The sequence below is a fragment of the Equus przewalskii genome, chromosome 20 (genome assembly GCF_037783145.1).
Source record: "Equus przewalskii isolate Varuska chromosome 20, EquPr2, whole genome shotgun sequence".
In the NCBI taxonomy this organism is placed as follows: Eukaryota; Metazoa; Chordata; class Mammalia; order Perissodactyla; family Equidae; genus Equus; species Equus przewalskii.
The window spans coordinates 22,901,523-22,917,583 of NC_091850.1; the positions used below are offsets into that span (position 1 = coordinate 22,901,523).

The following is a 16,061-nucleotide window of genomic DNA, read 5'->3' on the forward strand; positions in this document are numbered from 1 at the left end:
ACATTTTACGATGGTTTCACAAGCATGGGAATTCTCCAAAAAGGAAAACAATCTACCCGATTTAAATGGTAGCACAGATAAGGAAATATATAATATTCTTATATAAATTATAATTCTTTGTGTTCCCTTCAATACATGTTTAGATGTACATTAGCTATCAAAATCCCTTAAAATTAAAGCAATGAATATTTATTATACATTCTGATTTTACTACTTAACATCAAATAATTAAAAGATTATTTTTTTAAATAGAAATAACACTGTTTATTTCCCATGTCATTCAAATAAGGTCGGAATGAGGTAACTGACAAAAAAGCCTTAATGAAATGGCTAGCTTCAGAAAATTAAGATGAAAAATAAATAAGCTACATTTCTCGGCGGGAAAACCTATGCCAGATGGCCATCTAATGAATGCTGGTTTTGTAACTTCACGGCTATGTCCATAAGCCTCCTGATCTCAGGGACGATCTTTGACATTCCATGCAATCCTTGAGAACGTCTGGACTTTCCATTGCAAAAGTCAATACGCATTTCAGTCCTGATCTGACATCCCCAATGGAAGAAAGAGGAATTGTGCTACTATTCTCTATGCCAGGCCCTAAACTGGGTTTTAGCTTCATCTATTCCTCAAAACAACTCTGCAAGGTAGAAATTTTTACCCCCTTTTCAGAGATGAGGAATCTGAGGTTTGGGAAGACACATCAGCTGATAAGCAGTGGAACTGGAATTAGAATCTACACTCTATGGCTCTAAATCCATAACCTGATTCCCAATAAAAGGATTAAACATCAGCAAATAAAATTACAAAGTGGGAAGAGAAAAGAGGCTGTTGGCTGCTCACAAAAATCCATGTTTATTATGGGCTAAATTGTGTCCCCTGAAAATTCATATGTTGAAGCCCTAAGCCCCAGCACCTCAGAATGTGACTGTATTTGGAGTTAGGGCCTTTAAAGAAGTGATTAAGTTAAAAGGAGGCCATTTGGGTGGGTCCTAACCCAACCTGACTGGTGTCTTTAGAACAAGAGGAAATGTGGAACAAAGACCATGTGAGGACACAGCAAGAAGAGGACCATCCATAAGCCAAGGAGAGAGGCCTCAGAAGAAACCAACCTGCTGACACTATGACTTTGGACGTCTAGCCTCCAGACTGTGAGAAAATAAATTTATGTTGTTTAAGCTGACCAGTCTGTGGGATTTTGTCATAGCACCCTTAGCAAACTAATACAACATTCTCTCATTCCTGGGCACACAGCTAGGCAACAATCCCCAGCTTCCTTCACAGTTAAGTTTGACCATGTGACCAAGTCTTAGCAAAAGAAATGTGAGCAGGAGTGATGTATGGCACTTCCAGGCATTCCATGTATACTTCTCCAAGTCCGTTTCCCTTCTGGCTAGCTGGAATAGAGACAGTGCCCAGAATGACTTCATAGCTTCATAATGATGACGGCAACAATGTTATACCTGAATCTGCAGATGACCACATGAAGAAGAGTTGCCCACCAATGTGTCAACCACCCATTACTGTTAACTAAGCAAGAAGTAAATTTCTATAATGTCTGAGCCATTATACACTTTTAGGTTACTTTGCTATAGCAGCTAGGACCACCCTACCTAATACTGAGGTACAAGAAAGTATAGGGAGAATGGAAAGAAGGAAATACAGAAATGCATACGGTAGGAAGTACTAGTTGTTAACAGTAACTCTATTGGGTACTGCTTCACCAGAGACAGCCTCAGCCTCCCAATCCTTTTCAACTCAAAGACTGCCAAGGAGGGGAGCACAGTGCTTTCTAATCTTGTAACAGACTTTTGGAGAAATACAGACCAAACCAGAACATAATTCTGTGCCATAAATTTCCTAACAGAACATTTATTAAATTTAGCCCAGTCACTCACTAAATGTGCTCAAACACACTCTAAGAAGTCAAGACTGGAAAATGACCATGGGAAACTCTACAATTTTGGCATCTTTCTCTTGATAACAAGTTGCCCTGTCTGTGTTGAAAGCTACCAAAAGGTGTATAGACAGCATGTGGTTTACCACCGTTTGATGTTGCAACATTTAAGTATTTCTCTCTGTCCTTCAAAATTCTCAAAACACAGGAAACTTTGTACAACTAATATTACAAAATTCCCAAAAGTCATATAACACATTTAAAGGAAGGGAGAATGGCAATAAATCAGATTAGTCAGTAAAAAAAAACGTTAATTCCAAAAAAGTTGGAAGTCACTGATCTATATAGTTTTGTCCTTTAAGATCATGATGTTTACAGAAGAAGGAAAAGAACAATCTGAAAAATAAATCTTCACTTTGGAGAAAAACTGAATAGTCATCAAAACAATACTATCCTTGCGGAATTTCACAAATGGAGAGTATATCATTGTATTGAGTTTGACAATTACTGTGGAAAGTTGTTCTTTTGTACTATATTTCTGCTCCATGTGAAAGATGGATTCAAAGACACAGGCTGCACCAATCTTGATTTTCCTGGAGACTGTGAAATCTCTCCGGTTTGGCCTCATATGTGTGAGGCCCTTGCATAACAGGGGAAAATACCCCCTCCTAATTCTCCAGAGTCATGTAAAATTGCTACAGGGGCCCTTTGGGAGGTGTATTCTAAGGCCCTAATTGGTATAGATAAAAATAAAAAGTACTGTTACCCTCACCTTGATTGTGCCTAAAAAGAGGTCCAAGTATATACGGCCTAAGGTATTACACTTTATAAGCAAACAATGAATTTCCTAGCTGATAGGACACTGTCTAACTCCTGAACAGACCTTCCACTACTTTCTAATTCTGTCTCCTGAGAGGTCCAGCTAACCACCTCAAATCGCAAACTGGGCAAGTGTCCTAGTTTTGAAATTTAAGAAAGCTAGGATTCCATCTTTAAGTAGCCTCGCAATGTTTCTATCCAAAAGTGAGCCAACAGAGCGTTCTCTCTCTCTCCTTGGATAGCACTGGAAAAATAAAAGGGATTGTACCAATCGAGACCTAAGAAAGGCACCCGGAAGGATTAGCTCAGCAATATTTGCTGAGCCACTGTTATGTACAAGGCCCTATCCTAGTACCCAACAGGACAGCAGTAAACCAAACACTCCTGGTGCATGCACAGGGAGACAGGGCAACTAAGGAGCAGTGAGACTGAACTATCGGAATCTGAGGCACAGGCAAAGTGCTACAAATGCAGAAAAAGGAGTGTTTACTACTGAGTAGGAGATGGCAGAAACTGCGGAGGAAGTAGTAACTGAGTTGAGTAGGATTTCAGAAGGCAGGGATAGCATTCCAAAGAGAAGAAAATATGTGCAAAGGCCTGAAGGTCCTTGGCCTATTTGCGGAGACAACAGCAGCCAGCATGACTGAAATCAGGCCCAGAGAGTATGAAATTAGTTTAAAATGCGTCCTGAAAGCTAATACAGGACTAGAAACTGAAAGGCAACCTCACAAAGGAGTGCAAACTTTACAGCACAGGTGATTCGGGAGAATGCGATCCAATCCTGATCACTTTAGATGGGCTTTATCTAGTGATGCTGGGAACCCGAGTGGTCCAAGATACCGTCATCATTACTAAACAAAACCCCAGGCTTTCCGATAGCCATGGTTCAATTATAAAATAAGGGCAACACCTGAGGTGTGGAAAGGGTGAGCTGGAAAGCTAGATGACCCTATGAAGCTTATCATTTTTTAATTAGGTGGTTATCAGGAAAGAATTTAATGGAAAAGGTTGTTTCTATCAGGGTTGACTCAGCATGTGCTCCACAGTACTCCTAATTCTCACTGGAATTTAGGTGAAATTTGCCTAACAGACAGTCAGTGCTAAACCACTATGCTTCCTCCTCACACCACCCCAACACTCCCCTCCCTAACTTACCAACCAGATTTTCAATCTGATTCCTTCTCTTTCTGATTACATATTCCAAGTCTCTAAAAGGGTTCCAGAACAATAAGGATGCTGAAAATCTCTCATGTCTCAAAAAGTTTAGCAGAAAAGTTTATGAGCACAGCCTAAACATTACCAGAGAGCGGGGCTATCTTACTTTTTAATGGTAGCCCCAAAGGTCAAAGAGCTGGACAGCAAGGTAGGGAGCTTTCCCTTGTGCGCACAGTACCACAAAATGGGACCAGCAGCAGGGCTCTATCCTGAAGTTACCTACATTAATGAAATTCTAGCCTTTAACCCATCACCCAATCAAATCTAAGGGGTCTAGACGATGGTGCAAGTAAGTGGTACAAGATACCAGGCAGGAAAATAACTAGCCGGCTACAGAAATATTTCATTCCACGTACAATCTACATAAGAACAATGTTACTGTTTTTTCCAACCCACTGACTGATGTGTGCCTAGGAGGAATGAAAATTTACTAACTCCATAAGATTGCTAGCTGAAGCTAGCTACCTGCCAGCGTCCCTCTCTCAACCTTCTTGTCCATGCCAGGTCTTCAGTACAGCCACGGAGATCTCCGCGAAAGGAATCTCAGCCTGGAGAACTTCTGACATTTCACTTAATCCCCTTTGGATTCGTTCAAGGAAAACATTAGAACAACTTCTGCCCCAAGAGTCTTTCAGGAGCTAGACACCAACAGGTGACCCACGCAAAGGCTCAGGACATAAACCAGTGAAGGTACAATGCCAAGGACACTGTTTTTCACAGAGCATTAGTGCCTTTATATAATCTTTTCAATCATTTTTTTAAATGCTCATGCTTTCAGGTTTCAGTCCCCAAGGGATATGAAAGATCTTTAAAAAGATCATCTTCTTCCTTATAACATTCTAATTAACTTTTGTCTTTTTTTGGTTTTCAAACAAGTAACAGAAATGTCCTTCTCAGCCCAGCCTCCTGAGCACGAGCTCTGGGCCGATCCACTGGTCAAGGGCTTTGCACAAGTTTAACGCGCTCTGAGCAGACCATGGCTTCAGAAAAGGCTGAAAGCGGGAAAGGCTCAGTGGAACAGACTAACAAAACTTCTTCAACAAGTCTTCTTTAAGACTATTATACAATTTGACCTTTTACTAAAGTAAACGTATCATAAACTACTTAAAAAAATAAGATATTACAGGGGGTAGGCCCTAAAAGGCCGTATGTGTTTTAAATAAGAAATCTTGAGTTCTAGCACTCACTTCAAGCTTTATAATCAATAATAATTCTATATACTGTGTCCAAATTATCCTCAGTTCTTTATTAAGCGTCTGACTTGACTAAAACCAACTTCACTTCTACTCCATGAGGAAATGTTTTAGCACCCTCTACTGGCCACTTCTTACATCTGGTCAGCTCACAACTCTCCTCAACCTGTGGCTACCTTTCAAAGGTCAGACAGTGGGTACAGCACAGGCCACCCTATCCTTCGAAACTGAGCCAGGAGTCCCTGCCACGAAACAAACAGACAAATCCTGAATTGCCCTCCTGCCACTGCTTGTTCATGAGTCTTGTTTGCTGGTAGATTTCACAAATACCACCCTGGGCCCTAGCTTGCCTGATCTGTATCCACCTCCAGTAACCAACCCTGGGCCTCATTTCTACACTCACAGATTCTTCTACAGGCTGAGCCCACATCACCCTCCTGCCAGTCTGCTTCATCTAGTCAGCTCTGGGGGAATGGGGGTGTCTGGTGAGACCAGCTCACCTATCAAGTATCACCTGGGTAAACAGAGGACAGAAAGAAGAGCCTGGGAGGCACGTTTTCCCCTAAAAACTCAGAAATATGATGTCAATCAACCGCCTGTCCTTGGCTTCATATTAGCCAGATTTTTTGGCGGTGGCAGGGATACCAGAAAAGAACTTCTCTCCCATGACCTCATGACAAAGCAGCTTCTCCTAATTTTCCACAGTTCTCTAGAGAAAGCAAGGCACCTTTAGTAAGATCTAACACAAGTAACCATGGACCCTGTCAGCTCCCATTATCTGGCCCACTTTCTTTCAGACGAAAAATATTAGAGTCAGCATGGTACTCATTATTCAATAACAGAAGGAAAGAACAGGAGAAGAGAAGACATAAAACTATAAAAGGTGGAGAGTTTCTTCATTCCCAAAGCTTGCTGGATCAAGCTACTGTTTACTGATGAACAAGTGCTGATTGATTTGACATCAATCACCTATTGAGTGAAAAATATTCTTTAGAAGAGGATATTGTAAAGGGACTGGCAAGTAATTCCTGCCAGCAAAGAGCTCACGATCTGGTTGCAAAGACCAAGCATCAAAGCAAATAATTAGAAAGTGACAAAGTGGCATATTCTTAAGTTAAAAAATATATACTTGGAATTCCATAAATACATACACGCACACACAAAAACTCCCCCGCCATGTATGGAAAAATGATCATCAAAATATTAATAACAGTCATCTCTGGTGGAATTTCAGATTATCTGTACTTTTTTTCCTCCATATTTGTCAGTACTGTTTGAATTTCCTACAATAAGAATGCATATCTTAACAAACAGAACAGAAATAAATTAAATATTAATTTATCAAGGGTGTAAACAGAGGAAATTCCCTACTAATTATTATACATAGAATATGATCTATGAACACAGCTATATAAAAATACATAGAAAAAAATGAAAGAAAATATACCCAATTATTTACAACCATTGTCTCTAGGGCCCACACTGATTTTGTCTTTTCTACTTTTCATATGCTTTCTCATTGTCTAACACTTTTACAGCAAAAATTGATCTTTACTTAAATTCGAATGTTAAATTTTCACCCTTATTTTAAAATACCATTAGTGAAGGTGCTTGACCGATGCCCATCAACTTGATGACACACCTGGAATAAGCGCCGTGCTGATAAGGATGTCCACTTCCTTGCACTGTTGAGCAAAGAGTTTCATTTCGGCTTCAATGAATTCCTTGGACATCTCTTTTGCATATCCTCCTTGTCCTTCGCCAGATTCCTTCAAGTCTACCTCTAACGGCTCAGCACCAAGAGACTTGAACTGCTCCAAAGCTGCAGCTCTGGCAACGACAGAAGGGAAAGCAGTGGTTATTTTAGGCCCCTGATACAGGAGTCAAGATCATCACTTACATGTACATTTTTTAAAAGGGCAAACTGTATATATTCAAAAGTGCAGTCCTTCTTTTGACGTCTCTGACTGGACTGTTTCAATTTTTTTCTAAAGGCAGATAATACTTTTCTAATATTTTTTCCTGGAAAAAAAACCTATAGGGAATTCCACCTTCTACTTAGTTAAGTTACAAAAAGAATTTCACCATTGCCAACTCTAGTAATCAATTATGCTTCTTGTGGCCCCACTGCCAATGATGATGTGAGATTTGACCTACAATAAGACTTGACATCATTCAAATCACTCAAGTTGAGGTTTTTCATTTGTAAATGTTAGGATTTATGGGGACTTTTCCCATATAAATGACTCTTATTTAGAAATATTTTAACGAAGTGATTTTTGCCTCCAGTCCTCATTAAATTGTGTTTGAAAAAAGCAACCTATAAATGGCATAAATGGTAAAATGTAAAGAGCCAACATATTTAAGTTATATAAAAATACATTCAGTTTAAAAATAAATAATGTAAATGTTAGCCAAGCTCTGTGCACGGGTTGGAAAACCAGAGCCAACAAAGATCTCAGCTTTGTGGTGCACAAAGTGTTTAACTCACCAACATCCATCCCACTACAGCGAATCGCAAACTTCCCTAATGACAATGATCACTGCAGGTACTTGTCAAAAATTCAAATTACCAAGCCCCTTCCCAGACCCACTGAATTACAATCTCCAGCAGAGAGGCCAGAAGCTATATTTTTAGGAAGAGCTGCAGGTAATTCTTGCCATCATGGAAGTTTGGGAAACTCTGGTCTGAGCCCATCAGTCCCTAGCAACTGTCATGCTCAGGGAATGGACACAAAGGGTAGGATGTAAAAGGGCAGAAACGACATGGTTGAGCAAGAGGTTCTCTCCCTTTCTTCTGGCTCGAACAAGAAAGCTTGTAACCAGGATTGCCTAGGGAGGTCAACTTGTGACACAAGAAAAATCAGCCAAAGCTGAGAACAGCAGAGAGGAGAGACAGAAGGAACCTGGTCCCAGATAGCACCAATGAGCCACTGACTCTAGCATGAAAAGGAAGTCCTTCCCACAGCTTTTCACTTAGGCGGGATAAGGCATTTTCTTATAGTTTAAGCCAATATTCCTACTGGTATTTCTAATCAGCCAAAGGGATATAGACCTTTAAAGTTTTAGAAATGTCTACTGTTTTTAATGAAATAAGAAGAATTCAAAATGATATGTACGTGAGTGTGTGTATAAATATATATAAAATGATCCCAATTTTATTCAAAACGTATCTACATAAAAATCTGTAAGAAATTACACCAAAAAATCATTAGCAATTATATCTGGCTGAAGTACAAAAGATATTTTTATTTTCTTCCCTAGGTTTTTCTGTATTTTTCAATAATGAACACGTATAATTAAAAACATAAATACTATTTTGGAATCTTTGCCTTCAAAATAATTTTATCATTTAAAACTATTATAATACATCAAAATTTAAGGTTGAATTTCTTTTAACCCAAAAATTCCATTTCTAGGAATTTATCCCAAGGAAATAATGAGATATCTCCAAATACATATGTTCTTACACATGCATATATACAGTATTGGTTATATTTAGTACAAACGTCCATTTATGGAGGACGAGTTAAATAAGTCACTCTACTTCTATACAATGGAATCCCACGCAGCCATTAAACACATTTGTAGGTAAGTGAAGACCTTCGTGATCTACTGTTAAGTTAAAAAAGTAAGTTAAATAGTGCTATTAGTAAAATTACATTTTTAATTAATGTGTAGAAAAGGGAACATGTACTAAAATGTTGGTAGTTATCTCTAGGCAGTAGGATTTAGGGTATTTTATTTTCACTTTTTGTACTTTTTTATATTCTTCTGAAATGGGGGAATAAGCATGTATTGTTTTTATGATCAGAAGGAAAGTAAACTAGATAAGCTATAAAATTGATTATATTTCCCTTTATATTATATAAAATAAGGCTAATTATCCCTACTTTACAGAGTTATTGTAAAGAACAAATAAAACACAGCATATAGCACAATGCCTGGAAGAGAGAAAGCATTTAGTATGAGTGTCTGAAAACTACAGCTCTTGAACTGTCAATTGTTTTTGTAAATAAAGCTTTATTGGAACTCACACACATACAAAAAGAAAGATAAAAAAGAAAATAAAGATTTTATCTTTCTAAACTTTGTAACACAGGTATTAGGCAAGATACTACTATTGTTATGAGGGGAATCTCCTAGCTATTCTTTGAAAAAATTCAAAAATCATATCCCTTTAAGATTACTGGGCAATGAGCTGTCCTTAAGTTTTTAGGATGTTTAACTGAAAATATATACCATTCAGTCTTCCAACAAAAATTTATAACGAAGTGTGCTTTCCAATACATTTGGATTTCATATTTATAATATGATACCAACCTCTCATCTCAAAATAGTGATTAGAATTAATGAGCTATAATCCTTAGAAAAGTATTATATCAGTTCAGCCATATCTTTCTTCATTGTGTACTTGAGTTATCTGAACAAACTAAATAAAAATGGAGTTAAGCAACAGCCATATTCCAGCTGTCGACTCTGTACACAGTCAAAACCAATGACATCAATAGAATCTAATAAGTTCTCAGTAGTTAACCCAACACTGAGTTTCAAATCATCTCTAAGTCAAATATATACATTTCTACTCTAATACTACTGTCCACTACAGTGAAAACTTGAACAACCTGCTTTCTCCAGGCTTGGAGGTATTCAAAAACTTCACATTAGCAAATATCAAAAATTAAAAGATAGGACTAATATGCTTAACTCTGGCTATCCTTGGCTTCCGCCTTGGTTACTTCAGAAACAGCTTTTCTCACTTCAGCAGGACAGCCTTTATCAACGCATCACTTCTCTAACTCCAGGTAAACACTGTAAACCGTATTCTATGGAACATTCTTTACTCTGAAAAGTTACAATCTTTCCAAATTTTTTTTTAACATTCTAAATTCAAGATTAGCAGTGGCATTATTCTTCTATTGACCGCAGCTGATAATAAATAACTACGTTTCAACCTTGAAAAAGTATTGGAACACATAAATGATAACAATACTCGATAAGCATTTGATAAAATCTAGTATCTAGTGTCTTCTGAAAGGAAGAACAATTTTAATCAAACTTTAAAGAAGTTCTATGAAAATGTTGATATGTCTGCTTTAAAGAAATATACAAAGAACATAATCAAGTACTTTCACTCAGGGGCTCTACCGCCGCCCAGTCAGCTTTATCTGCTCCCATCCACTCAAGACAGAGCACCCCCCGCATTCCCCAGTCTGTTCTCCAAGATGTCTCCTATACTACTTTTCTTCATACAACAAACAGCTTTGCTCATGCCCTGCCTGGTGCCTAAACGCATTTGGAACAGAAATAGAACATGGCAGAGCAACAGGTTAGAAAGTCAAGAAAGAGAGAACTCTTGTCCAATTGGTAGTCTACATGAAAAAACAAAACTGAACGTGAAGAATTACTTTTGAATTCTTTTGTTTTTTAAATTATTCTGCTGTCCTGAGTCTGGGTTCTTAAATTTTTTTCCACTAAGTAATACTTTTTTCACTTTTGAGTTAACTTTGGAAAAGTAGAAACATTTTTAAATGGAAAGAGCACATACAGCAGTTTTCAACGTGCTACATCCATTTATAAATTCTGAGGAAAGCATAGTACCCACCTGAAACAAAATGTTTTCACCGTAACAGCAATCACTAGTAAAGCACTCACCTCGTGTCAAAACCTCGAACAATTGCACCCATCGACTTCGCGGCACCTGCAGAAGCCAGCCCAGCAACGCCACCGCCAACTATCAGAATCTAGGGAAAAAGCCAGAATCGGCATGTTCTAAATAAACTTCATTATCGACTGATTATGAAAAACCATCAACTAAGAGATATCAGTGCCTGGTACACAGCATTCAGTAATACCCCTGGTGGTCCTGTTGGTGACAACCAGCCCTCAATAAACGTACTGAGTGCAGAGACTACTCTTTAACTGAAACACCACTGGGATTCTTTTTCCACCATTGTTTTTAAAAATTTAGCAAAGGAACAACTGCTGGCAAAGGCCAAAGACCTTTGAAAAACAGCCCGACAGCGAGCATCTCAGTGCAAAAGCAACATGCAGCACAATCAGCATTACATCTGTGAAAGATTAACCGGTTCTTTCCCACTGTATAAAAGCTACTTCTATGAAAATGCCCAGTCTGGCATTCTAGCTATCTCACCCCTCTCAAATTTTAAGGTTTTTCTGTGTTCATAAAATATCAAAATAAGTTTCAAAGATGGATACAACAGTAGTGAAACATCTACTCCAACCCCTATTTTGAACTGAAAGGAAGAGCAGGTGACCAACGACCTAATTTTGAACCATTTTGAATGAACTGTACCTGAAATGCAAAGCAATGTAACTAATCTCCCTAACCATGGAAGGATCAGAGCCAAGAAAACCAAAGAATTCCTCAGAAACAAGTCTCCCCCGTCTTCTAAGCAGCAAAATAAGAACAGTGTTGTCTCCAGTCTAGATTGGGCCCTCCAGAGAAAAGTCCTATTATACTTCCCAGTCAATTGATGGCAACTCCTTGTTGCTGAAAAACAAAAGTCACCCACAGAAAGAGTGAAGTTTATAAATTCCCCCACCCATCATGCCCACACCTCCTTCCCCCTTTTTAAGAAGACTCAGCTAGTGGAACTGTGCTCCAGTGACCCCTAGGCAGGGTCTCAGAGATCACATGAATTGATCTTGACAGCGATGGTTTGTTGGGGGGAGCAGGAGGTCGTCTACAGGACAAAGACGGACCAGAGGGAACAAGCAACAAGCAGGCTCTGTGCTCCAAGGCACCAACCCCGCTCCACACTCTACAGCCTCACCACTGCTAAAACAATGAAATAAAAATAAAATAAAATAAGTAAAAATTAGAGGACCAAGCCGTTATCCTGAACCAAGAAATAACAGAAGATCCCATAATTTAAAAGACAGAATTGCACAAGAACAAAGCTATGTAGATCTTACAAAAGGAATTTACTCTTTCACTGCAGCATGGGGTGAAGAAAAAGACAGAGATTAATAGTCAGAGAGCTTCAGTTCAAATCCTGACACCGCTACAGACTAGTTCTGGGTGACCTTGAGCAAACTGCTTAGCATCTGCAATAAAGCAGTCAAAACATCTTCCCAGAAGGTTGTTACACTGAACGATAGACTCAAAAGCACTGACAGCTAACTGGCACACCATAGACATATACTCAAGAAGCAGCAGGTTAAGGGCAAGGGAAAGGAACCAACTTTAGAAATGTTCTTGATTTCGAGTCATGTAACCTGTTCCTCTCCACTTTCCCCATCTCAGTAAAGGGCACTAACTGCGCACACAATTGTTCAAGTCAAAATAGGGAGGTCGTCTTGAGTCCTCCCTTTGTGCATATTTCCACCTCCAATCCATCAGCAAGTACTATGGGTGTTAACCCCCAAAGATCTCCCAATCCGTCCCCTTCTTTACATCTCTATTGCCACCACCTTCCCAGGGCACTATTTCTGTAATCAATTCCTAACAGATCGTGCTTTCACTCTTCTCCCTACTATCCATTCTCTCACAGAACAGTTGGATGATTTTCTGTAACCCTTGTGAAATAACAGAAAATATATATATTGGTTTCTGCCCCCGGTTCCTGGCACAGAGTTCCTAAAATTTCTCTAATTTCCTAAGTGAGAAGAGTACTAAGGGCATCTTTTGTTCTAACATTTGGTCTTTGGCCCCTAATTCCCTTGGAATTTCCTGGGGGATAGCAGTGTCTTTTGTTATAATGAGGTGACTCTTGGTGGGCTCTTGGCTGGGGGCAGGTCTCCAGAAAAACCAAGCCATGATTAGAAGTTGGGAATTTTCAGCCCCATCTCTCGTTCTCTAGAGAGAGGAGAGGGGCTGGAAATGGAGTTAACGATCGATCATGCCTATGTGATGAAGCCTCCATAAAAATCCCAAAAGGACGGGGTTCGAAGAGCTTCCAGGTTGGTGAACATGGAGGTGCAGGGGGAGTGGTACGCCCAAAGAGAGCATGGAAGCTTCATGCCCCTTCCCACCTACCTTGCCCCACACATCTCTTCCATCTGGACATTCATCTGTACCCCTTAACATATCCTTTTATAATAAACTGGTAAACAGCAAGTAAACTGTTTTCCTGAGTTCTATGAGCCACTCTAGCAAAGTAAATGAACCTGAGAAGGGGGTCACGGGAACCTCCGATTTATAGTCGGATCAGAAGCACAGGTAACACCTGGTCCTATGATTGGTATCTGAAGGGGGGTGGGGGCAGTCATGTGGGGCTGAGCCCTTAACCTGTGGGATCTGACACTATCTCCAGGTAGATAGTGTTAGAATTGAGTTAAATTGTAGGACACCCAGCTAGTATCACAGAATTGCTTGGTATGGAGAAAAACCCCACACATTTGGTGACCAGAAGTGTCAAAAGTGAAGTGTTCTACGTGAAAGTAAAGGAGAGATACAGGAGCAAGAGTGAAGTTTTTCTAAAACAATCCTAAATGTGACATTTTCCTCATCTGCAAGAGAATCTGATCTCTATAACATGACCTATAAGAGAGGCCCCACATCATCCAGCACTACCCTACCTTTCCAATATCCTCTCAGATCACTCTCCACCTTGCTCACCACACTCCAAGACCAATGGCTTTCTTTACTCTTCTAGAACACACTGAACTCTTTCCCATCTCAGGGACTTTTTATGTGCTGTTCCTTTTACCTGGAATCCTAAACCCCTCCTTTCTTTCCTTCCATCCGTTAGGTCTCAGCTCAAATGTGAAAGGAGCCTTCCTCATCACCCTAACTAAAGTAGCTTGCTCCCATGACCCACTATCATATCACCACGTTCATTTCTTTTATATCTAAAATTACCTTGTATACTTATTTGACTGTTTATCTCCTCACTATGGCCCCTACCAGAATGGAAGTTTCATGTGGCAGGGATCTTGTTCGCCCTGTTCATGCCATATCCACAGCTCCTAGAACAGCGCCTGACGTACCATAAGCCTTCAACAGATTGATTTTAGCTCATTCTAGACAAGTAAGAACCCTCCACGTTTAAAGGAAACCCAAATAAAATATTATGCAATCTACTTTGATAAGCCCATCTAGTGTCTAATTCTCCAATATCAGAAAACTATTTCTGACATGTAACCAAAGTCCCTTAAGCTACAATTTACATTCTCAGAAAGACAGTCACTTTTCCACCTCTTAAAGGCTGATGATTCCCCTTCCTTTAGGGACTCTTTTGTTTCACTTTTTCATCCCTTATATTCACAGCTTTCCTCTCAACTTCCACATGCTTCAAGAAAGATTCTAACCAAAATTGAGTAGCGGATCTGTGTATCAAAGCATTCAGCCAGTTTAAGAACAGCATCCAGCTTCTGGCCACAAGTGCCAGGTGTACTCTTATAATCCTGAGAAAGAGATCAAAATGTAACCACTTCACACATCACATCTCGGGTTGTTGCTCCTACTTTCTTGCTAAGTACTCTGTCTCCACTTGAACCACTTGCCATTTTCTTCACCTGGCCTGTTTTGAAAGCAATATATAACTAGGTTTCTCAAAGCTGCTATTATCATTTTTTTCATTTTTTCTAGGAGATTTACTTCGTGTGAGAACTCTGGGTCTATATGACAAAGTTCTCAAGAGCAGGAAGCACCAAGTAAACCTGTACTCTTTGGACAGAGTATACTCTGCAGGTAGATGACAACATTTAAAGTCCTCTTTCCTATACCTTGCCAAACTGCTTACATTGTCATTTGGTCACAATATAATCTATTCTTTCACCTAGCCATCCCCACCTCTTGTCAACTGCTCCTCTCTGCTCTCGACCTAGATTAAAGAAACTGCACCCTTTCCCTCTGCCAAATACTGATTACACCACCTCCTGATTTCTGTCCTCTTGACCTAAAACTTGACAAAAAGTGAGGAAACCAAGACAATTATTTCCTATGAACCAAAATATGTTGCAACAATTGGGAAATTGAGAATTTGCTGAATGGTATCTTGAAGCTTTTTAGAAAATTAGTAACAAAAAGAACAAGTTATCCAAAATCCCTTTAAAATTCAGGTTAGTGGGGCCAGCCTGGTGGCGTAGTGGTTAAGTTTACACACTCTGTTTCAGCAGCCCAGGGTTCACAAGTTCAGATCCCAGGCGCAGACTTGGCACCACTCATCAAGCCATGCTATGGTGGAATCCCACAAAAAATAGAGAAAGATTGGCAGAGATGTTAGCTCAGTGGCAATCTTCCTCAAGTAAAAAGAGGAAGACTGGCAACAGATGTTAGCTCAGGGACAATCTTCCTCACCAAAAAAAAAAAGAATTCAAGTTAGTAAGTCAAAAACAGAAAAACAGACTAGAACAATCTTCTAGATTGACATTTCTAATGTCAAAATTCTTTTTTTTCAAGCAATCTTAAGCAGCTATGAGGATCTACCATATATGTGTAACATGCCACAAAAATCATCAGTGTGAAGTTAACAAGTAACAAAAATTTTAAAATAACTATTTTAAGACCATACATACCCTTGCCTTTAATTAATTCATAATATGAAGAAACATTAAAAGTTTTACCTACCTTAGCTGGCGGAACTTTTCCAGCAGCTGTGATCTGACCAGTAAAAAACCGTCCAAAATGATTTGCTGCTAGTACAACAGCCTTATAACTTAAAAAAAATAGATAAACAAATACATGGATAAATAATTCCATAACATGAAAGATCTTAGGCTCATATATCATCATAAGTCATCAATTAAGCTTTAACTGTCAAATAATAATAGGTAACATTTATATAGTATCTACTATGTGTCAAAAAAAAGTTCTAAGCGCTATTTCTTATTCCTTTAATCTTCACCACAATCCTAAAGATGGGTACAAGTATTATCTTCATTCTCTAGGTGAGGAAACTAAGACACAGAGAGATGAAGAGACTTGTCCAAAGTCCCTCAGCTAGTAAATGGCAAAGCCAAAAGTCTAACC

General features: G+C 39.1%; 1 protein-coding gene across 7 annotated transcripts in view; it reads right to left on the reverse strand.

The window, feature by feature from the left end:
• The window catches only part of NNT (nicotinamide nucleotide transhydrogenase), an 81,313-nt gene that overhangs the window by 50,199 nt on the left and 15,053 nt on the right, over positions 1 to 16,061 (reverse strand). For all 7 annotated transcript variants that reach the window (XM_070587612.1, XM_008541398.2, XM_070587610.1 and 4 more), the window contains exons 5-7: positions 15,660 to 15,747; positions 10,778 to 10,866; positions 6,765 to 6,952 (exon numbers count right to left, since the gene is read on the reverse strand). In XM_070587612.1, the coding sequence (XP_070443713.1) occupies positions 6,765 to 6,952; positions 10,778 to 10,866; positions 15,660 to 15,747 (365 nt within the window). The remainder of the gene's footprint in view (positions 1 to 6,764; positions 6,953 to 10,777; positions 10,867 to 15,659; positions 15,748 to 16,061) is intronic.